This window comes from Panthera tigris, chromosome D2 (assembly GCF_018350195.1).
Source record: "Panthera tigris isolate Pti1 chromosome D2, P.tigris_Pti1_mat1.1, whole genome shotgun sequence".
Classification (NCBI taxonomy): domain Eukaryota; kingdom Metazoa; phylum Chordata; class Mammalia; order Carnivora; family Felidae; genus Panthera; species Panthera tigris.
The window spans coordinates 82140318-82164305 of NC_056670.1; the positions used below are offsets into that span (position 1 = coordinate 82140318).

A 23988-nucleotide genomic window follows, 5' to 3' on the forward strand; every position below is an offset into this window, starting at 1 on the left:
AGACAGATTGTGAAAAAATAGTAGACAAGAAGGTCACGAATCCCTAATAGCTTCATAAAGGATATATCTCTCCGTCCAAAGACACGACATTTTGTAAACTACACCGAGAGACTTCTGCTCTGTTTGGCTTTGGTTACGTCAAGACATGACAGAGTTATTATTTCAGAATCCTGTCCGTGTTCACTCTGACTGACTAGTGGGATATTCAAGCTCAAAAGATCCTCAAAGGGATGTTCTGGAAGAATATCGTACTGGCAAAGTAGGTCTAATCCATTTGGGAGCTCTCCAAAAATTTCCTAGTTGCCTGTTGTGTTCTCATGAGACTGTGAATCGATTCTATCCACCTGTTCTAGAGGGCAAACCAGCATCTGTGTTCCGCGTCTGCCCTGGCCTCGACTCGGGGAATGCCGGCAAGCCACGGCGCTCTAAGCCATTTATTGGCCTCTGGCTGGGCCGGATTCTGCTGGGGCTGACACACTCCCATCCAGGCAACCAGACTGTGTCAACGGCAAAGGGTCGGTTACCAGAACTTGTTGCAATGTGACATTTTCGTTTTGACTAATTCACCACAATCCTTCTAAACCAAAAATACATTTAGCTTCCCTAGTGTGAAGGCTGCAGGGCTATAATTTTTGTCTTTCTTAATCTTCTCACTTCCTAGTCTTTTCCATATAAAAACTGCACCCTGCCGCCTCAAACATGGGTTTGCAGGTCATATATCAATACTCCTACCCGCCACTGGTTTTGAATTATGTCAGCAACTAGGGGTCCCGGGGACCAGGGAATTTACCCCAAAGTCTCACCCACCTTTTGCCTCCAACACCTGGTCCTGGAAAGATGAGTTCTGAATCCCTCTGTACCTGAAAGTCTTTGTTCAGACAGTGGAATAAAAAATACCTGGTCCCTCCTGAGGAGGAGATCCTAGGTGCTAAGGTGCTTTGAACTACTTAAAGTAAAGGTGTGTACCACAAACCTTTATTATCTTAGGGAGTGAGACCGGGCTGGAAGGATCCATGGTCTTGGAATCATTCTACTGCTTTGAACGCTGCATGGCCTGCAGGCATTTCCCTTTCATCTTCCCCACCCTAGAGGGAAGAAACCTGGGCAAGGGTACATCATTTAAGGAGCGTCACGAGATACAAAACCATCACAAAGTGACAGCCAACCAGGGCTGCCCTTAACCATGCGGATTGTCCAGACAAGCTAGCCGGTAACCTCTCGGGGGCTGACGTACAACAGACTAGACATAATGACGAGACAACGTAACATAGAGTTCAGAATAAAATTCCATCTCTGGGAGCGTATTCCATTGGCTTTCTCTGCTCCTGTTTCCGCTGGTGCCTGGCCTTCTGGTAGAAAACGATGATGACCACGGTGACAGCACTTAGAAGAATGACGAGGAGCGTGAGCCAAAACGAGTAACCGTAGCTGTGGGTCGTTCCTCTGTAGGTGGTTGTTGGATACAGCGGGTACAGCATCTGGGCCAGCTCTTCCGAGAGATGATTGGATTGTGTGTTGGCCACGAACAGTATCATGGTCAGGAAAACGAACAACGCTGGAAAGAAGATTCAGGTTCATGAACAACGTGAAGTGTTGCGATGCATTTTTCTCATGTCGCTTCCTTCCTTTCTTTTCTTTTTTTTAAATTTAAATCCATGTTAGTTACCATACAGCGTAATAATGGTTTCAGGAGCAGAATTGAGTGATTCATCACTTAGATCTAACATGTCACTTTCTTTCTCAATGGAACATGTGCTCTGTGGGCATTTATGGGATGGCTAGGTGACGGTCTTCTAGGTGTTAGGGTGTAAAAGAAATGTAAGAGACGAGCTAGATCCTAGGCGCGGGACGCTAAAGACAGTGCAGGCAGCGTCCGGCCAAGGGCAAACACGCAGCTCAAGCCCTTCCCGAAGGGTCTGCTCCGCTGAGGGCACGTCACGTGGCCCCTCCCAGTGCACACAGAGCTGTGCTGAATGAACTGGGGAATGAGGAGACAGGAGAGTCAGCAGGAAGCTTTCTAGAGAGATCTGGATAGATGACAAGGATACAAAGAGGCTGGGAGGACACAGCATTGCAAGCAGAAGACACGGCCTACACAAACCCACCCGGGGGACAGTGAGCTCAGAGCAGCTGGGACTGTGAGAGAGGACCCCGCTGATGGGGAGCCGCTCCGAGGGTCCTGAGCACTGAATACAGAGGAGGAGATCACCGCAGGGAGCCCCCGACACTGGCTCGGAGGCTAGACTTTCATTCTGCACACAATGGAGTGTGGCGATTCACTGGGAAGGGTCTTCTCACTAAACTCATTTTATTTTATTTTTATTCTGTTTAAAGTTTATTTATTTATTTTGAAAGAGACAGAGGGAGTGCAAGTTGGGGAAGGGCAGAGAGAGCAGGAGACAGAGAATCCAAAGCGGGTTCTGCACTGTCAGCTTGGAGCCCGACGTGGGGCTCGAATTCACAAAACCGTGAGATAATGACCTGAGCCGAAAGCAAGGGTCAGGCGCTTAGCCGATCTGAGCCACCCAGGCACCCCATAAACTCATTTTAGAATGTTTTGGTTGTCTTATCGTCCCTTTTTTATTCTTCATAACGTCCTCCCCTGGAGAATGTGCCTTGGTATTGACTCTGGACAGCCACCTTGGCCCCCATGGAGAACAGAGTCCTGGAGTCAGAGAGAAGTGGATTCCTGGGCTCTGGCCTCCTGGCCCTGGGTGATTTGTGCACTTCCCTGGACCTCTTTCCTAGCCTTCCAGAGGGGGTCAGCTAGAGGCAAAGAGAAGATTCAGATTCATGGTTGGTTGAACTAGGGCTGGGCTGGGAGTGGGGACGGGGTGACGGCCAAAGGGCACGGGGTTCTCTCTGAACTGATGCAATGTTCCAAGGCCGACGGAAGTGGGGTTTGCACATCTCTGGAAACATGTACCCAACACTCGACAGACTTGGGGGGAGCGGTCAACGTGTCCTGGCTGCAGCCCACACCCGGGGACTTTCCCCAAGCCTCCAAAGGCTCTAGCTTGCGGGCTTTTGTGTGAGAAGAGTGCTCTGACTCTCCCCGATGGCAGACCTTCATCCTCAGTGTGACGGTTTTACTGCTCAATAATTTGTACATCTGAGAGCCCTCTCCTCTGATGCTCTGTGCGTCTCACACTCCAATTAGCCTTCATTGCGCTCTTGTGAAAGTTCTTATGAAAGCTTAGTCACAAAGGGGCGGGGTGAACACAGGGTTAACACATTTTTTCATTCGATGGAACGTGCTGGCTTTGGTTTGAACTGGGAGGGGCTGTTGCAGACAGGTGCTGACGTGAGCCCCTGTATGAAGGAGATGCCTCTCCTTGTCTCCTCTCCAGCCTTCGGGGACAGGGGATTCACAGAGGGATAAAGGGAGCCCCGAGGTAGAAGGGGGATCTCCCGAAGGCTCAGGACATTGTCGCCAGTCCTGGCCCGTCACCCTCAGGCCGTGGGACCTGTCACTTCACTTTCTGCTCTCTGGGTTCCTTGGCTGAGGATCAAATGTGTGGGGGAAGACAATCTGGAGAGTTCTGTCAGGCTCCAACATTCTCCTATGGTTATACCCGCTATGGTCAGGGCTGGGCCATGCTGGGCCGGCGTGGTGCTAAGGGCAGGCTGGGGTCAGGGGACATAGGAGCCTGGGAGGTGACTGCAGGTGGAGACTCACGGAAAAGGAGTTTTCACTACCTTCCGCACAGCCCAAGCCTATGTGAAGACGATCGGGAGTCCCCAGAGGCAAACCCGGGGCAAAAGCCTGGCTTCTCAGAGCTCTGGGATCAAGAAGTCACGGGAGGCGTTCAGAGGAGGCCAGACACAAAGCCCAACGCCACAAAGCTCTCCCTGTGACCTCTGCCAGAATGCAGACCTCCTCCTGACACACGGATATCATCTCAGACTGTTTTCCTGCCTCCCCCGCAGACTCTTCTGTGTGTTCGAACTTGCCCCAAGCCGGGAAAGGAACGCCACGCGACTCTCTCCCGTCAGACAAAGCTTTGTTGTTACAAGTAGGTGGGGATGGAGGGGTTGAGGGGAAGGCCGCCGGCCTGGTGTTTTTCTTGTTTTCTTCCACAAACATGCATCGGCCTCCTCCATGTAAAGAGCCAGTGCATACTCAACTGTGGAGACAGAGCCTAAAGCTCCAGCTTTGCAGAAACAGGGTCTACGAGGCAATGGGCTTTGAGGCCTGCAGGCTGTAGAGTGGCGACATCGTCCCGTTTTGTCCCTACGACCCCGTATCCAATCTTCTTCTGACACTAGCTCCTTATCCCTCTTGAAGACGCCCCCAGCCCCGGCTCCAAGGGGTCAGGCGCCCCAGCCGTTGGCTGAGTCAGCCAGTGAGTTCAACTCCATGGAGGCTGTTCCAGGGCCGGGGAAGGACAATTCCAGGGAGAGTCAGATTTGGGGGAAAAGAAGTCCTTTCAGAAGAAAGGGGTTGTTGGCCAACATCCTGACTTTAAGGGGACCTGTCTGCTGCTTAACATCAGAGAGAACACTGGGAAAATCAAGAGAGAAGCAACCTGCAAGGCATCTGTTCTGAGGGCGTGGGTCGAGACCGAGAATCCAGCTGCACCTGAAGCCACCACCTTTTTTAGTTTCTTAATTACCTGAGCAAAAATTAAAAGAATCCTTTTGTTTTTGTTTTTGTTTTTGTTTTTACCCTGGCAAAGAGTGCCAATGAGCCCTGCCTTTGGTTTGACCGAGGTGAATTGTAGAGGTAGAAAGAGCTTGGGGAAAGGAAGCCTGGCCTTTGGGTGAGGATATCTGAGTTTGTAAGCGAGTCCCTTAGCATGACTCTTGGGGAAAGCTGATGCAGGAACACTCATTCCACAGCGCTGTGGGGCCTGGCCCACGGCGGATGCCCTTTAACTCGGGGGGTTGGCTTGTTTTTACCACCAGGTAATACAACCACAGGGAGAAAGGAAAGGGCAAGTCATGCATGAATGTGGCTAAAGCAGCCCAACCCCAATCCTCAGAGCCGAGGGGTGGGTATGCAGTGTGGCCGTACAGGCGTTCCTGGTTCCCGCCTCTGGCCTGGCTTGCCGATTATGAATGGCACTCTTAAGAGCATCCCATTTGTGAGCGTCGAGCTGCATGGATTTCCCCCGTTTCATGCCGTCTGGGGCTGGCTCCTCAACTATTAGTGTGAAGAAGGCGGAAGTGTCCTTACCACTTGGAGCTGCCTGGGCTCCAGCCAGGGCGTCCTTCCCCGCCCCCCCCCCGCCCCCCAAGAGCCCTGTTCTTCTCCAGCACACCACTGCTGAGAGCCACAGCTCAGAGACCCGGGGACCTCTTCCCGCCACCTGAATCCGGCCTGTGCAAGGATGGCCTCTCACAGAAGGACAGAAGGAAGCAGCCCCGAGTCCTCCTTGGGGCTTCCTGATACCAGACCACCTTTCCTGTGCTGGAAAGTTCCGGGCCCGGGGTTAAAATGCACTACCTAGAACTTAGATGAAACCACGTCCAGAGTCCTCCCAAGGGGAGGACAGACTTCTTCAGATCCTTTCTCGAGATCAGGTTTTCATGGTGGAGAGAGAGAGAAAGCAGAAGCCTGGCCACCTGGCGAGGGCAACGAGGCCCCCCACTGAGCAGGCCTTTGGGCATTTACGGCAGCTGCAGAGCCTGGCGAAAACCCAGAGAGAGCCACACACGCTGTGACTCAAGCTGGGATGCACTTCCCATCTGCGCTGCACCCCCCACCCCAGCCTGGACCAATAAACAAGTAAAATAAGCCAGTCACACTGCACAGAATCAACCGGGCTCACACATCACCCGCAAGAAGGGTGTTGGCCCCAGATCCTCTAAACGACCTTCTTTGCGGTTCTCTGTGGCACAGCCATACAGAGGTGTCATGTCTGGGTTCTAGCCCACATTGACTGTTGTTACTTGGAGGTGAGAAGGAGAGTAAATAAGTGTGTGCGTGTGTGTGTGACTGTGTGTACGTGTGTGCGTGTGTACATGTTTGTGTATGTGCATCTGTGTATGCATGCATGCACTTCTGTGTGTGTGCACATCTGTGTGTATGTGTTTAGATGTGTACATATGTGTGGGTGTGCATGCATGCACATGGGTGTATGTGTGTGATCATACGTGCACATGTATGCATGTAGAAGTATGTGCTTGTGTGCATATATGTGTATACATTTGTGTGTGTGCACACCTATAGTGCGTGCGTGCTCACCGATGTATGTATGTGTGTGAGTGCGCACCTGCGTATGTGTGTGTGCACACAACTATGTATGTATGCATGTGTGTGCATATCCATGTAGGTATGTGCATGCGTGTGCACACTTGTGTATGTATGTGTGTTTGTCACTTGTGTGTGTATGAACGTGTGTGTGTGTGTGTGTGTGCACCTCTATACCTTACACGGAACCCCACTTGGAGTTAAACACGCTACAGGAGTTTTGTTGTCACAGATGAATGTTTTGTGGACTTCGAAGCATCATGTTTAACTCCTTACGTTCTACACTCGAGAGCAGAGACTGGCATGTTACGCATTTTAACACGTCACACCCTGCCCTCCTCTGGCCCCTTGCCTCTCACCGGTGCATTCAAAACCATTTTATTTCCCAGGATGCTTAACAACGCTGCAGATGGGCAGAAGGAGAGCCCAGGCCGCAGCACGCAGCTTGGCACCTACTGGGTCTCCTCAGTTTCTAGAGCCCGGCGGTGGCCACGTGGGCTCCTGTGTGTGCCAAAGCCAGAGACGCAGAGATGCCGAGGACGTGCCTCCCAGCTGAGCGCCGGGTGCTCCCGGGGACACTCACCAGCAAGGCCGCTCCAGGTGTACACGCCCACGGGCCCCAGGAACGTCTGGTAGGGGTTGCTGATGCTGTTGTACAAGGTGAACCCGGAACTCAGCAGCGACGTGCACAGGCTGAGCACCAGCAGCAGGACGGCCATCAGGTGCAGCGTTCTTCGGGAAGAATTGTTCAACTTCTCTAGAACTAAAGCAGCGTTGGGTCAGCACGGAGCGCAAAATGCAAACCCCAGCCCCGCGGACGGGAGGGCCGCTCCCCGCCACCCGGGGGGCTCTTGGACTCCATCCGCTTGGGCACCAGGGTTAGGAGTTGCAGGGGGCATCTCGGGGTGCGGGAGCAGGAAGGGGCGGGGCCTCACGATGCTCAGGCCCCCCTTGAATGTGTGTAACCACAGGACCGTCCCGATTTCAATTTCCCAGAGGAAACAGGGTGCCCTCCTCGATACAGCCGCTATAGGGCTGGACGGCCCTCCTCAGTGCGTTGTGGCCTCAGACACCTGCCATGGAAATTTCCACATCATCACGGACAGTGTTCCCCCCCGCTCGGAGCACTACGATGCTTCCACTTGGGGGAACTTACGGGAGGCCACTCTGAAAACCTGTGACAGAGAGGATCTGGTAGAGGCTGAGATTTCGGAGGTCGGCCCATTACAGAGAAGGCCAGGAGGAGAGGAGCTGATGGTGACCAGGTAGTTGGCCCTGGAGACCGGCAGATGACTGCTGTGTGGACAAGTGAGGTGTCTCCACACTTCCCGACTTCACTTCCCCGGAGCCGGAGAGGACCCAGGGCCCACGTGGCTCGAATGCATGTGGAGGGTGGACCTCGGGTGAACCATCAGAATTCTCTCCGAGCTGAATTCCTCTGGGTCCTGACAGCATTTTATAAAACGCGCGTATCTCTTACGTGCAGAGGGGCTCCAGACATAAATACGCACTCGTGTCTGAAACACAGATGCCCTGGGCCCCTAGCCATCAGTTCCTGCTTTTGCCATCCTGCTGTTTCTAACCGCAACCAGCCACCCTCCCCGTGTCCCTGCTTCCTCTGCTCGCTCCTCTGTTTATGACACCAAACGACTGGTGACCGGAGGCGTGTGTCCCCACGCTTACCTGTAACCCCAGCCAGGCACTTACAGAATGTCTCCAAAGGCTACCGGTGCGTTTTGGGGCCCTGGTGACTGCCACCACATTGACTAAAGGGTTTACCAAGATGTTCTGTGAAAGCCACGGCGACGTACAGAAAAAAATAATCGGGGAAAAAGATTTCCGAGCTCCTAGTAACACACTAACAAAATCCTTGGGAGTTGCCAGATGTAAGAACCGTGACTAGGGGGCTGGTAAGAGAAAGTAAAAGCCTTCTTCTTTCCCTTCCTGTTTCTCAGGCCCCTGGGATAGAGCAGAGAGCCACTCACAGCCTCACCACAGAGCAGCTTTAAAGAACAGAAACCAGAAGGGCCAGGAAAGATCCCTTGTCCCAGGGCTCGGGGGGCCCCTTATCTCTGTCTCTGGTCCCAATGCTTCAAAGAACAGGAGCCCCAGGGCCTTGTGTGCACCAGGGAGGAGCGTCCTAGCAGCAAGGGGCCCTCTCTTTGCAAGGTGTCTCCTTCTCATCACCGTGTCACCTCCATTATTCGAAATCTCTTCATCGTGCTGTGCCCAGATGCATATCTCCAGGACTCTGCCCAGAGTCCTGATGCTTCCTCTGGAGCAACACAGAATACCCTTGCTCCGCTCTGCCTGGCAGCCTTTCAGGTATTTGAAGAGAGATCGAAACCCCAGTGTGATTGACAGCCCACGTCTCCGGAATGTTCTTTGTCAGGCATGATTCCAAAGCTCCTGCCAGCCTGACCCCAGCTCTGTACACACTTTACTCTGACTCCAAGCTTCAAAACATGCTGGCCAGAAGGCACAGCTCTCCCGGGGTCCAAACATCTACATTGTGAATTCAGATTTGTGGCTGTTAATCAGCCGTCCTCTAGGAGGGAGACCGACTTCCTGTCACCGGACAGTGGACAGAGAGAGGCTGCAGAAACTAAACTGGCGAAAACAAGAGCAGAGACTTGGATACTGCCCCGTGCAGCCCTGGGAGCCCTGTGGGGGAGCACAGAGGGCAGAAGAGGGGGGTTCCCAGCCCAGCGACATAGACACGATGACGTCACCGCCCTTGGCTGGAGAACATTTTGCTCCTCGGTGAGAGGCGGGCCTGAGAGCAAAGTTCACCTCCCACACGGCCAGTCCCCTTGTGCCCAGCGGTACCTGGACTTCTGCTAATGACCCACGGGCAGGGCCAAGTCCTTAGCACCGCTCTCTGTGTGACGCATCCCAGGTAAGAAATCTAATGACACAGGTTAAACTAAAAATGTGGTCCTTCCCGCCACCGCCGATTGCCTGGGTGGGGACGGCCAGGGTCCGATGGCCACCTGCCCTCCGGGCACCACACGCCCTCCAGGGCAGCCACTGGGGTCGGGCTGTTCTGAGGGCCCTGAGCTCAGGCTGAGATTTTCATTGCTCTCGGGTAGCACACACCTGCTTTGGAACTGGTGGATGACGACACCAGAGCAGGAGTAGGACAAAAACGGGAAGAAGGACACACGTCTTCAGCGGTGCGGGGTCTGGAGAGTTTCCAGCCGTCACCACAAGGAAGCATTGCTCCTCCCTGGACACCAAGGAGGAAGCTCGAAGGTCTAATCAGAAATGTGCTGGGGACCAAACTCGGTGTTTAGCCAATAAGAAATAATTTGGATACTTAACTAGAAAATAAGACATTTCAGTGTGGGGAAAATGCCATCTCTGAAGTGCCCTGGAGAATATTTCTGCTTTATACACTTAGTAAATGCCGTAAATGGATGTACGTTTGCAAATGGTGAACATTCCTCTTGTTCAGAGTAAACTACAAAGTGACAGGTTAGGCTTTGTTTTAGACTCTTGGTAAGATCTAACAGACATGATTTTTCAAAAGGGAGTCAATTTGGAGCCTACTGACTCAGACTTTTCTTTGTACTGATGTAGCAATTTATCTTAATTTTAACTGCCGTATTTTAAAATTCTAGTTCAGCCTCTGAATATCCTGCCACGCAGGTATGACAGCTATATCTCCCAGCCCCCTCCTTGCTCAGAACTCAGACAATGGAAGCTGGAAATTTGGGGAAAGTTAGCAAGAACGAAATAGAATAAACCCCCATAGCATCTGACAGCTGCTCCCTGCCTACAAAATTAGCAAATACATTCCGTTCTTTTCTCTTCCTTTTCAGGGCCAAGCGTTGGAATCAGGAAAACCACCTCACAATTGGAACTAATTGCCCAGATTCTGGCAACCTCAGGAAAGAGGCCATGGCCCCCACAGCTGGGAGGCAGAAATGTGCTGGGGGCCGCGGGCAGTGTGCAGAAATGGGTCATCTGGACATCCGGGCTTTCTGTGCATGGAGATTTAACCCTTCGGGACCCACTAGCCATCTGGTCTTTCTAGCTCTGGTTTTCCAGAAGTCCTCAGAACTCAGGGGAGAGCCAGTGGCTTTGTGGGTGGGTGGGAACTGCCACCACCCGCTCCTCAAACACCTGGTCATCAGGGAGCCTGGCCTGGAGGACGCCTCAGCCCGTGGACCACAGCATACCCCTAACAAGCTGGGCCTTTGAGATCTTCCAAAAAGTCCCAGCTGGCATGCCGAGCCTCTGGGAAATGTATCTGGGTTCTCTCGGGGAGAGAAAGAGGGCATTTTCCACCCTTATGCTCCATCACCCAGGGTGGTCATGTCTCTGGGGACAAGTAACAAGTTGCTCGTCCTTGGAAAAGCATAGATGTATATAGGCGAGTAGGAGTATTAAGGAAGAAATAAGCCTCTTTTGTTCATCTCCTTGCAATTCATTGATTTTTTCAGCAGATTTACTTTTTCTATTTATTGGTAGCTTGGGCCAATAGTGCAATTTTGGGTCCCCTGAGAACAAACTGGGTAGGTGGAGAAAAGAGACTGGTGGGCCAGTTGTTTGTTTGTTTGTTTGTTTGTTGTTGTTGTTTTGGGTGGGGGAAGATTGAAGACTGGGTGAAATTCTCCCTTGTTCTCATAGCAACCTGCACCACCTGATTTAACTGATGGGGGCCTTTCTCTAGATAGAAGCTATGGTGAGTTGACCAAGGCCAGCAGCCATGTGCGACGCCTCTCATATCCCCGCCCCTCCCTCATGAAGCAGCTGCTCAGGGACGTGTTTTGGACTGACATTCAATATCCAGAACTTTTGGAGTAGCAAAAGCCAGGTGCTTACTGGTAGACACAGGGCCTGTAACTCTTCATCTGGATATTGAACAAACCTGGAGACCACTAGAAGAAGCTAGGAGATGTCCTGGTCAGGCTGAGCTGCCCAAATAATCTAGCGACACATTGGAGAGTTTGCTTTCCAGGTTTGGCTGAATATTTCCCCCACCAGTTGACATATTGGTGGCTGGATTCTTCTGGCATGTGGATATCAGCCATTGTCCCTTTATGCTGTGCTGTCATTTCCAAATCTACAGCCCCCGTCGGCACGATATGTTCAATCCCATGCAGAAATATAGCAGAGCTTGGCAATAGTAACTATTCTTTGGAGATCTTCAGGCCAAGAAGCTGGCATGGTTGACATCTTATTAAATGGAGAGGTTAGCCCTTCGCTGCCGGAGAAGGAAGTGGCATCTATACAGATACTATTATACCACCGATGATTGGTTGCTGATTTGAGATGAGCCCCAGGTGGTCATGAGAAACCAGCAGAGCAGCACCCCTTCCTCAGTCTCCAATTCTGCTCTCCAGGGAAAACATCCCTGGGTCTGCAGCGGCTGAACACCACCATATATGTCCTAGTTACATGACGTTTCCCTATCTTGGAGAAATGTTGAGTACTCCAAGTTCAAGGGTTGTAAAAACCATCAGCAAGGAAGCCCCCATAGGCTCTGGGGAGCCCTTAGCAGACCTGAGCTGGAGCAGCTGAACTGTGTACCTTCACTGATCAGGACGTGGTTTATCTTCTACGGCACCTAGAGGCTGGCAGTGACTTCACGACATTGGAACCCGGCTCTGCAGTAACAGAGTAAAAGCAGAGAGCCAGGAAAAGCAAAGGCAAATGTGGGCCCTGAGCCTTCAGGATTGTCCCAGCCTAAGCCCACCCCTGCCCTCTCCACTCCATGGTGCCCACTTCCCTCACACGGGGCTACAGAGCCAGGCCGGGACCTACCCTTGCGGCCTCTGAGGTTCCCTGACACAGGGAAGCAGGGCTCTCCCTGAAGCCACGTCTCTCAAATTGGAGCCGACTGATTCCAAACAGACACAGCATGAAAATCAAAAAATTCGCAGGCTGCTATCACATATTTTAAAAAATTTTAAATGTGTCTGGAGATTCAGGAACTATGACACATTCTGGTTTTGAAAATGCTATGCACATCCTGAATGTGTGACTGAATCTTGGAAAGTCTTAGCTTCTGGGTGCCGCAAAGGGAATATTCCTCCTTTCCCTGAGAAGCTGAGGTCAGGGCTGGAGGGGGGGACGGGGAGGGAGGTGGCTTTACTGCCAGGCTGGAGGAGACGTTGCTTTTGCTAATGTCTTAAAAGACAAATTCTATAACTTGGAAATACAACCACGTTGCTCAAACTCAGACTAAAGGCTTGAGTCTAAGGCTCCAACTCAAACTAAATATTACATTTGTACGAGATAGAAAACCGTGCACATTTACAAGTCAAGAGGTAATGACTGTATCGGGCTGATAATGCCTGTCTACCTGTATGCCACACTGTTTAATGCAAGGTCAAGGTGCTGAATAAGTTACAAAGACCGCTCTTAATTTTTGAAAACGTGGTGGTATATGTTCAATCTTCAAAAGTCCAATAGGTAGCTGAATTCAACTTAGCATTCTCAGTGAATTTTTGTGTTCCACCCATCAAGAGAGGAGAGTATTACTATATAAGAAATCAGAAAAAAAAAAAGGGGCATTCCTACAAAATATGCAATTAATAGAATTAACAGAAATTTAGTACCAGGTCCAACAAAAATGAGATGTTTTGGAGGTAAAAATTCAAATTCGAGTAGATTAAAGAAATGAACTGGAGATCTAAGAAGGAGAACCTGATCACATTTTCCACTTTAGTTTTTCCTTGCCACCAACGAAGTTCTGGACAGGGACTGTCACCCCCTCTAAAAATCCACCATCCATACACACACTTTTCCTACTGCCCTCCTATGTTGGATACCATATTCCTGCTACATATATTTAATTAATTAGTTACTTGTCAGTAGACTTGGTAATATCACTTACACCTCGCCTCTGCCAGAATTGTGTGGACCACGGTGCTCATAGACACAACCAGAACCGAGGAAGCTAAAACAATAGTGTGGTGAAGTTTCAAAATTAAAGATATATTTTCATACCTGCAAGCCATCTCAACGCTTACAAGGAGACCATTTTTGAACAGTTCTTTGGCCCATAAGGAGGATGACTTTGGTCTTACCCAGCTAACACAGTCTCACTGCACCCCATGCAGATTAATTTATCGTTTACCTTCAAAGCCTTTTTGTGATTCCTCAAGTCCATGACTGAATTCTTGGTGAATCTTGCCTTGAAAAAGTCCATAGGTGATAACAAGACTACCGTTTGAAGACGAGTCACTGATGGCAATTTGACTGCTGACCCATTCTTGAGTCCCAAGCATGGAGCAGACTACAATGAATGACCCGAAGCTTGTAAAGAAGCTGGATAAAAACATCAGTGTTTTCTTCTTCGTAGGCATCTTCTCCGGAAAGTAGGGGTCCTAAGGTTAAAAAAATATCAAAGGTCTTTTGATAATAATTTTGGACCCACTTGGAGTCCAGTATTTAGAAATGGAGTCGAATGCTTCTTATAAAATATGAAAGCTTGCTCTTCATAGGAAGGAATATACCGAGGACCATTGGACTATGAACATGGCCATAAAGATTTACAGCACCTGAACTTTGGTCTGGAGTAAGGGGTTGCTATGGTTACAGCCAACCAGTGGAAACAAGGGCTAGGCATGGTCTTCCTAAGGACTTCCTGGATCACACAATTAATTTATAACTCTTTGCCATGTGCCCTCGAAGCAAGTTCAGCCTACCATGTCAGGACAGGACTAGAATCCCTAAAAAAATGTGGATCTGTCCTTCAAAAATGTTGCTGATTCTAGCAGCCAACAACATAGACTTGCTTTACTGGTTAAGGACTTGACCCTAACAACAGTTCAAAAAGAACCCTAAGAAGATTAAGTCTTTGCTAAAGGCTCTATGGAACGAAAAGAGAAAAGTTTACAAGCTCCTTAGTTTTTGACTTTGCTAGAGAGGTGCACGTTTGAAATTTCCTCTTCCAGGGGCGCCTGGGTGGCGCAGTCGGTTAAGCGTCCGACTTCAGCCAGGTCACGATCTCGCGGTCCGTGAGTTCGAGCCCCGCGTCAGGCTCTGGGCTGATGGCTCGGAGCCTGGAGCCTGTTTCCGATTCTGTGTCTCCCTCTCTCTCTGCCCCTCCCCCGTTCATGCTCTGTCTCTCTCTGTCCCAAAAATAAATTAAAAACGTTGAAAAAAAAAAATTAAAAAAAAAAAAAAAAAAGAAATTTCCTCTTCCAAACTAGACTATATTTGCACGTTAATTAAATTATAACTTGAGAAGGTACATCTTTATTTGTCTTGCGTGCTCTGATGGAAATGGTTCTGAACATTCTGGCATTAGGGCTTTCTGCCACCTATCCATCCTCCCTGTTAAGCAACTAATGGTTTACCAATGCTCCTTTCTGTCTCTCAGAGACACTCCCCCACGCTGCAAGCAGATCACTTCTCGAGATAATAAAAAGATGTCCACAACGTGTCTGTCTTCCTCTTTTTTATTGTGCTCTCTTACTACAAAGTAATATTGTGTAGGCACATTCGTGCCCAGTGCTATTCTGAATAGCACCAAACTTGTTTGTGGTGGAACGAGTCGGTTGTCTGTCTTTCTCCTGAGAGGAACTGGGCTGTGGGGGCTTCAGGACTCGGGACGTATTTGTTTTGCTCAACGCTAGACCCCAGGGTCTGTCAAAGAGCAGACTCAGCCCATATTGGTTAAGTGAATTATTGGAGACACAAAAACAAATACTCCACTATCGTGGACACGTATGCTGTTTCAGTTTTTAATTCACGATGGCCAATATATATATATATATATATATATATATATATATATATATATATATATATATTTATACCGTGCATGAACATCCTTCTACATAAATCTTGTCTATATCTCTGGGTATCTCCTGGCTTAGATTTCTGGAAGTGAATCAGAGCACGTGAACTTTTACCGAAGCTGTTGCTTTTTGCTGCCCAGCTGCTCATTAGAAAAATTTGCAGTGATCTGACCACCCCCTCTTCACACAGCGAATGGCACGCTTTACTTGAGCTTCACAGCATTGCACAGTTTCGGGAAAACTGTTTTTTTTTCCCCCCAATTAAGTCTATTTATTTTGACTACACTTTTAAGGGATGGGACAGAATTTCAGAATTTTAAAATTACAACTTCAGAATGTTAAGGGGTGGGACAGAATTTCCTTTTAGCCCGTTTTCTGAACATAATTTTGTATCGGGATATGCACATGAGATATGCTCATTACAAAAACTATATCGAATAGGAGTACTGGAAATAAAGACAAAAGCAATTACGATTAAAAATTCACCCTAGGAGAAGTAATTCTGGTCAGCCTTGGGCAGAGACTTTTACCTCACACCTTCATGTCTATACATGCATTCATATTAAAACCAAGTTCTACTCTCTGTTGAACTCTAAAATGTGCTAGTACAGGGGCGCCTGGGTGGCGCAGTCGGTTAAGCGTCCGACTTCAGCCAGGTCACGATCTCACGGTCCGTGAGTTCGAGCCCTCGGTCAGGCTCTGGGCTGATGGCTCAGAGCCTGGAGCCTGTTTCCGATTCTGTGTCTCCCTCTCTCTCTGTCCCTCCCCCGTTCATGCTCTGTCTCTCTCTGTCCCAAAAATAAATAAACGTTGAAAAAAAAATTAAAAAAAAATAAAATAAAATGTGCTAGTACAAATCTCAGCAATTTTTCATGGGACTCCTCATCAATCAGGTTTATCCTTGTACCAGGTAACCATAATTTACTTACACGTGTCTTTTTGGGGGGACACTTGTGTTGCATTTTCACTGCTGTACCCACGATGTGATGAGATCCCTTACGTGTTGAATTTTGTTAGCCTTTCCAGGTGTTTCTTCCTGATGAATTCTGACACACAGAGCTGTTGAGGCAACAAATAGGTGCAGATCAGCAGAAAGTTTGGGCCAGTTTAAACATTGTGCACTTTGTGCGGGGACTTCATTTTACCCCAACCTCATCACCACACACTAGTACCGATCCTTTTAACCTTTTACAAGCTGGGAGAGGAGAAAGAGGTTATCGGTGTTATTTTACAAGAAGAAGCAGTGATGATTAACTTATGTTAGTATGTTGATCGTTCATTGGTGTTTTCGTTTTCACACATTTTCCATTGGCAGTGTTGGTTCATTTATTGTATGTAGAGATGCTATTTTGTATGTGATTGATTGTACAGTAAGGGTATTAACCCGTGTCAACTCCACACGGCACACAGACGTACACGAATACATACGTACATTCATTTCAGTGTTTGCATTTCACATATTTGTAGGGTTTTTGTTTTTTTAACATCTTTGTAAATGTTTTGCTGCCTGAAGTTAAAAATGTCTATTTAGTCAGCCAAATATTTGTCTTATTTGTCCTGGATTTGATATCTCAACTCCCAAGTTATGAGGCTTTCTGCATATTCAAACCAGTTCAAGTTTTCTTAAAAATGGAAAAGGGATGCACTTTGTATGGTTATATCACAGTTCCCAGGGGAGGGGGACAATGAGAACTCAGGATGTCACCCCAAACTCGCAATTTCCATTTTCTCTGCTCCTTTCTACATATATTCCACTCTTCTGGGTTTATTTTTTCTATATTAAGTGTCATTTTTTGCATTATCAGATTTCTGTCCTTACACTTGTTTTGCTTTCCTCTTCCTAATTTTTTTTAAAAAATAAATGTTTCATTTCCTTAATTATTTTGTTACGGGATTAATAATGAAAGTATTTAATACTGAATTTTCCTTTCAATGTAGGACTTTGGCCAAGTCCCATAGGTTTTAGGTAGAGTCTTTTGCAAACTGACATGTAACATTTTGAAATTGCAATTTTTGTTTCTTCCTTAAAGAGGAATAAGTTTGTAAAATAGTGATATGATAGTGTAGTTTCTATTTTTTGTTATTTACTTTTGCTTTTCTATAATTTTGATAAAAGAATGTAGTCTTGCGATGTTTACTCTTTGCATTTTATTGATATTTTCTGTGTCAATTTATAAGCCATTTATATAAACCTTTGTAGTATTTCATGTCACTTGACGCTATTCCATTTTATGGATTTACCATCATTTATTTTTTAAGTTTATTTATCTGTTTTGAAAGAGAGAGAGAGAGAGGGCATGAAAGCAGGGGAGGTGAAGAGAGAGAAGGAGACAGAATCCCAAGCAGACTCCACACTCAGCACGGACCCCGACACAGGACTCGATCTCACGACCGTGAGACCATGACGTAAACCAATATCAAGAGTCAGACGCCCCTACCATCATTCATTTAACAATGTTCTGTTTTGGACATTTGGACAACAACATATGGGAAAGCTCTCTTTCCTATAGTGCTGGGAAAGGCTGGCTATTATGTTTTTAAATTCTGGACGTTGTTATCGGTAATACAGGTAGTTGTTACATAACAATTCTGTGATCTACCTCTCTGTGATCACTATAGTTTTACCGTTCCTAGAATTTCATAGAAATGATATATATAGTATGTAATCTTTTGTATATGGTTTGCTTTGAGATTCATCTGAATGACCCCAAATTTGTTAATCCATTCAGCCATTGGACTCTTGGGTAGATTCAAGTTATTGACTACTATGAACAAAGCTACTAGGAGCATTTGAGTACAAGTCTTTGTGCAGATATTTTCTTTCCTTTCTCTTGCATAGATTCATAGGAGAGAAACTGCTGGGATGTATGGTAAATATATTTAACTTTAGAAGAGCTGACAGGATGTTTTCCGGAGGGGCTGTGCTAACGTGCATTCCCACGAGCTCTGAGTGTGGGGTTCCAGTGGCTCCATATCCTCTCCAACACTTGCTATTATCAGTCCCTTAAAATCTGGCATTATAATGAGTGCTTAGTGGTGTCTCACGATGGTTTCGAGTTGCATTTTGCTAACATCACTATTATGGAGCATCTTTTTATGTGCTCACTCACTTCTGTATACCTTCTCTGGTGAAATGTCCATTTCAATCTTTTGCGCATTTTCTTACCATGGTTTGTCTTCTTCCTGTTGAATTCTGTGAGTTCTTTCTATTGTGTTTCCTGCATGTAAATCCTTCATGAGATACATGCTTTGCTACTATTTTCTTCCAGTCTCTGGCTTGTCTTTTCAATTTCTTAACAGTATTTTTCAAAGAGAATTTTTTTTTAAATTTTGGTGAAGTCATATGTACCAATCTTTTTATTTTATGAATTGTGATTCAAGTGAGATATGTAAGAAATCTTTGTCTAACCTGAGATTGTAAAGATTCTTTTTCTCCTATGTTTCCTTCTAGAAGTTTTATAATTTTAGTTTTTACGTTTATGGTTATCGCATATCTTGCATTACTTTCTGTATAGAGTATGGGGTAAGGTCTGCAGCTCATCCTTACTCATGTGGATATGCAACTGTTCAACCGATTTCATGAAAAGCCTATTTCCTGACGAATTGCCTTGCCATTCCTGTTGAAAATCAGATGACCACATTTGTGTGGGTTTCTTTCTGGATTCTCTGTTACAAGGTCTTTCTTCCCAGCCCTGTATAAGCTCTGGGAACTGTTGGTCACACTGCTTTTCTGCGGGTCTCTTGCTTGGCCCCAGGCAGCTTCCTCTCACAAGTGTGGATCAGTACTTAACCACAGATTCGAGGGATCCGTCTGCAGTTTCCTCTGTCCACCAGGAGTATACCACAAATTCCAGTTGCTTTTGGCTTCCCAGTTTCTGATCTCCCTCTCTTTGGGCTCTTTATGGCTTCCTCTTCTTCCTTGGAATTTACCTGGGGCTGTGGTCAGTCTCCTTTCATTTGTTTTTCTCTCCGGAATCACAGTCCTATACTGCCAGATGTCTGGTGTGCAGAGACCATTTCTTCGTATACCATTTTCTGTTCTATTGATTTTTTAAGCCTGGAGGGCCAATCTGGTCGCTCTTACTCTCCATCATGGTCAAAGGAGGCTTTGTTCTTGAATGGCAACATGGCGGCCACATGGTCTTCCTTTCAGACTTTTGTACATACGGGTCTGTCGTCTTTTGACCCTGAAGGCTGTTGTGGAAAAGTCCAAGGTTTGTTTTTTGCTTCTGATTGGGACTTACTTGTCCCAACAGCATAGCAACAAAAGTCTTCATTGGTGAAATGTAGTCACCTGGTAACCTGGATACATTTCTGCATAGATTGTTCTGTATAATTCTTTTTCTCTTTCTTTTTCTTCATGGGTTGTCTTTCCAGTCTTCCCATTCAGTTCATCGTGGGGAAATTTTTCTGTATCATATCTGTGAATTGTGAGCTCCCTTTGCTGAAATCTTCCCTCAGGCACACCAGTCATTCTTGAGTTGGGTTATCTCTGACCCACCATTTCTCTCTGATTGCTTTCGCCTCTGATCTTTTTTCTCTGAATACACTGTTACTTCCCTCCATAATGAGAACTTGTCTTTCAGCCAAGCCTTTTTCTAATTTGTATAAAAATAGGAAATATGTAAATCTGAAATTGTGTGGTTTGGAGTTCTAATTTGTTTTCTCTGCTCTGAAATTTCCTTTTCATCTCGTCTCTGGTGTTTTACTATTTCTCTATTACTCCTTTGTTTTATCAAATTCTTCTTACTATAAGTTCTTGCAGGGGAAACTGCTTCTGTTCATGGGACCGAGTGTTCTCCCAGCCTGAAGAGGGTTCGCTGTTTTTCTTTCCTTTTGCTGAATGTTTGCAAAGTTCCCTTGGCATTTTCCCCCCGCTGCTTATGCTGAAAGTGGGCGTCCTGTCCAACCGTTGGTTTGTTCAAACGGATTTCGAGTGTTTCTCCCTGACACCGTGCTCACCTCCTCTGGGCTACTTGGTTGTATCTTCTCCAAGCTTCGGTGTTTGTCTGGGACGACTTTCGATCTTTTTTTGCTCCAAATGCACCCAGGAGGGAAAGAATGGACAGGGAGAGCTCTGACCAGCTTAAGCTCGTGTGAATCTGGACCAATGGCAGCCTCACGCATCACCTGACCCAGGGCCTCAAACGCGGTCTCCTCATCTTGCTCTGTTTCCATCTGCCGGTTGTGTTTCTTGAGGCTCTGCTCCTGAGTCCAGAGAATCTCCTCCTTTTCCAGAACGTTCATCATGTCAGCTTCAAGTTACTGCAAGACAAAACAAAGCAAAGCAGAACAAAACAAAAGAGAACAAAAAAAACCCCAAACAAACCTGAAAACACAGCGACAACACCCCCCTCGTGCCTCTGCCGACAAATTTGTTGGCATTTTTTAGTAGCTCGAATGTGGTCAGGCTGTGACCCACAGGCCTAGTGTTTGGGGGAGGAGGTACTGGAATTGCTTTGGACTCATTTTGAGTTTGGGGAGGCGGAAGTTGCGACCTTGCTGCAAGTCCAGAACCTTCCACAATGATGTCTGGGAGTCTCCCAGGGTGTGAGAGGGACACGGTGTCACCTGTCCTGTTCCTGTCTGGGGAACAAGGAAGCCCGGAACCCCTCCAGGAAAGGGGCTACATCTAGGACGGGCTAGGGCAGACCAACACTGGGCGAGGGGCCGGGGGAGGGAGATGTCAGGGCCCAGGGCACAGAGGCCACTGCACACAGAACACGGTCTGGGGCATGAGTCCCCTACAGGTGGGGGCCAGGGCGAGAGCAAACTCCAGGGCGAGGGTCACAAGAGCAGCCAGCAGGTGGCTTTGAGTGGGTCATTTCGGCTGCACTGTTATGACTCTTAACATTACCATCTCGAATCCCTGAGTATTTTTGGTCTAAAGTAATTGTGTCTAAATTAATGGGCCATGACACCATTTACTTTAGCTTAGTTGTAACAAAATGTCAAATGATGTACCAATAATATTTTCCTAGTATGTGAAAATAAACATGCAATTTGCATATGAAATGTTTAAAATGGCCATTCTTGCACTATCTGCCATCCACAGTCGTCTCTCACCTCCTCGACATATATCGCTGCTAATGGGATCTTACTCTGGGAAATGCCGGTCTGAACGATGTGAAGAAGACCGTGCTCCCTGTGTTGCCATAATGCAGCGGGACAAGCTCTTAACTTTTTTTTCTTTTTCACTGCAATTTGAAGTTGCTGACTCCTTTTTCCATTTATCATGCAGGTCACTATGTGTGTGGTTTTTTGAAAAAAAAAACCACAAAGACACCTTACGTCACACAGACCTCTACAGTGTATAATAGCGTTCATTTTACTCTTTGAATTAATTCATGTACATCCATGCTTTTCTTATGAAATGCGTGTAGTTTATATGTACTTCGGGACATTTCAGGAGAAAGACTGCTTTGATGTGATTCTAATTTTCCACGAAAGAGGCGAGTTTTTAATACATAAAAGCCTTTCTTGACATTACAATGCCTCAAGAAGTCAAACATTTAATATTTTTTATCCTGCCTTAATAACTATCAGAAATAGCTACCTAAATCCTATGTGCCAAGAGTGTTTCCCGAGTATCTCAGTGCTGCATTATGTCCTATCACCAACTTTTCCCTCCATCCCTAGAGCAAAGTGAAAATACATACGAGGCAAAAGCCGGGTGGATAAGAAACTATTCCATACGTGATAACGTTCGGTGGATTACACGCACACATTTCATGCTGACAAACAAGGAAATTAAATCAGTCCCTTCTGCTAAAAGAAGTTGAAGGAAAAACACACTTTTGCTAAAGTGTAAACATTTCTGAGACACTTGATTTTTAAGTGAGGTGTAAAAAGATATTCCATGCATTACGAGATCACTTGAAGCAGATCACAGAAGTTCTGTGCCGGATCGTTTTATTATTTGGCTTCCCAGTGGTACCAACCATAATTTTTGGACATCAGTTTATCAAGGGCTTAAATCAACTTTTCTTAATCACGTAAGAAGTAAAGTGATTGGAGTGTCTGGTCTGACTCTTGAGTTCAGCTCAGGTCAGGATCTCCTGGCCCATGAGATTGAGCCCCGCGTTGGGCTCTGTACTGAGTGTGGAGTTTGCTTGGGACTCTCTCGGTCCTCTCTCCCTGTCCTCCCCTTCTCATGCTCTCTCTCTCTCTCAAAATAAATAAATAGACATTAAGAAAAAAAAGAAGGAAAGTAATTAATGGATTTGTTACTGTGAATGGAACAAAAACCTGTCCTGGTACGTACATACGTGAACTTGTTTCCAAAAGAACCCCGCATACACAATGTATTGTAAAAGAAACCACCTGCATTCCCTATTTACATGTACTCTCCTCTGTGTGAAATGACATATGGACAGGGATGCTCCTCGCGGCATATTTGTCTTAGAAAACAGGTGGGGGGCACCTGGGGGCTCAGCTGGTTAAGCATCCGACTCGTGACTTGGTTTGGATCAGGACATGATGTCATAGTTCATAGGTTCCAGCCCCGCGTCCGTCTCTGGGCTAACAGTGCAGAGCCTGCTTGAGATTTTCTCTCTCCCCTTCTCTCTGCCCCTCTCCCTCTTCTCCAACCAAATAAAAAAATAAACCATAAAAAAAAGAAAAGAAAATAATAGAAAAGAAAAGAAAAGAAAAGAAAAGAAAAGAAAAGAAAAGAAAAGAGTTGGGAACAACCTAAGTGGCTTAGGACAGAAGCGCAGTTGAATAAATGTGGGTGTATCTACCCACAGGCTTCAAGTGGCTACAATGAATATTTGTATGAAGCGTATCCACAGAGCACAACAATTCAGGTGGCAGAAAATCCCTATGTGTATCTTTTTGTAAATGTCCAAGGTTCCTCTGGAAGGATAGGGAAGAAACTGGCTACTGACTGTCTCAGGAGAGACGAACCGGCTGTCAGGGGAATAAGGAAGTCAGCGAGACTTAGGTTTTTCAGTTTCATTTTTAAAAACGTTTTGTATTTTGAGCTGTGTGTGCGCATTCCTTATTTTTTTAGGTATGATGTCAGCTGCCATTTAAGTAACAGAACCACATAACTTGACTCCACATTCTAACCGCGATTCTGAACAGCATACAGCATAGAACTCGAATTGCTACCTATGTGTGCGTCGTGCATTTAACGTTTCCTTCAAAAATCTTTCACTCGGTGCCATTTAAGGTGCTCGCTGAGTGCTGACGATGCAACACTCATGGGGACTTGGCCTCTGGGGAAGGGATCCATGGAGACAGCTCGAGACCAACGCAGTAAGCAGTTAAAATAAAGGTGGCAAATCCAGTTACAACCATGACAGAGTAATAGACACCAAATTTAGCCTCCTGCCATCCACAGGCATGAAACAGGAAAAAAAAAGTGTGTGGTAAAGGGTGTTTTTGGGTCAATGGACGACCATGAACCTGGCGAGGACGGGGCGTGGGAGACGGTCCCATTAACCCTGCGTGCTGGCAGGGACGACCTCTGAACGGCAGCCTGGAGAAGCAAAGTCACTCAGAGAGCAGCGTTCTTTCTGAGCGGAGGACACAGCTCCCAGTGTGTGGCCAGGAGGACTGGAGCATGTGAGGAGGGTACCGAAGCAGAAAAGTTGTGCAGAAAAGAAGCGACGGCTTTCTGCACGAGAGCCCTGAACTCTTCCCTCTCGTGTGAGCTGTGCATCATCAGGATGAAAACCTTGCTTCCTAAAGCCTCTACGGGGGGCTGTGAGAGTGGAGGGGATCCCAGGAGCTCCGACCAGCTAGGGTGGAAAGACCTCGTCAGATGCGTTAGGCGTTCAGTTCCGGGCTCAGAAAAACCATGCTTATGACTGGGGCTACCGGAGCTCTGGAGAAAGGGCTTCTAGCAGCTTAAGCTGATAACGTGGAAACGAATCTAGACTCCCAAGAATGCAGACAGTTAAAAAATTAGACGTGCAAGGGCGCCTGGGCGGCCCCGTCGGCTAAGCGTCCGACTTCGGCTCAGGTCATGATGTCCTGGTTCCTGAATTTGAGCCCCACATCAGGCTCTCTGCGGTCAGCGCAGAG

At 47.1% G+C, this 23988-nt stretch overlaps 1 protein-coding gene across 1 annotated transcript; it reads right to left on the reverse strand.

Moving 5' to 3' along the window:
- Positions 1-1009: 1009 nt before the first annotated feature.
- On the reverse strand, positions 1010-13515 carry CLRN3 (clarin 3). Its single transcript, XM_007079702.3, has 3 exons — positions 13287-13515; positions 6780-6959; positions 1010-1555 (listed from the first exon to the last, which is right to left on the reverse strand). Exons 1-3 carry the CDS (start codon positions 13513-13515, stop codon positions 1275-1277), a joined length of 690 nt encoding a protein of 229 aa, XP_007079764.2. The 3' UTR covers positions 1010-1274.
- Positions 13516-23988: the final 10473 nt, after the last annotated feature.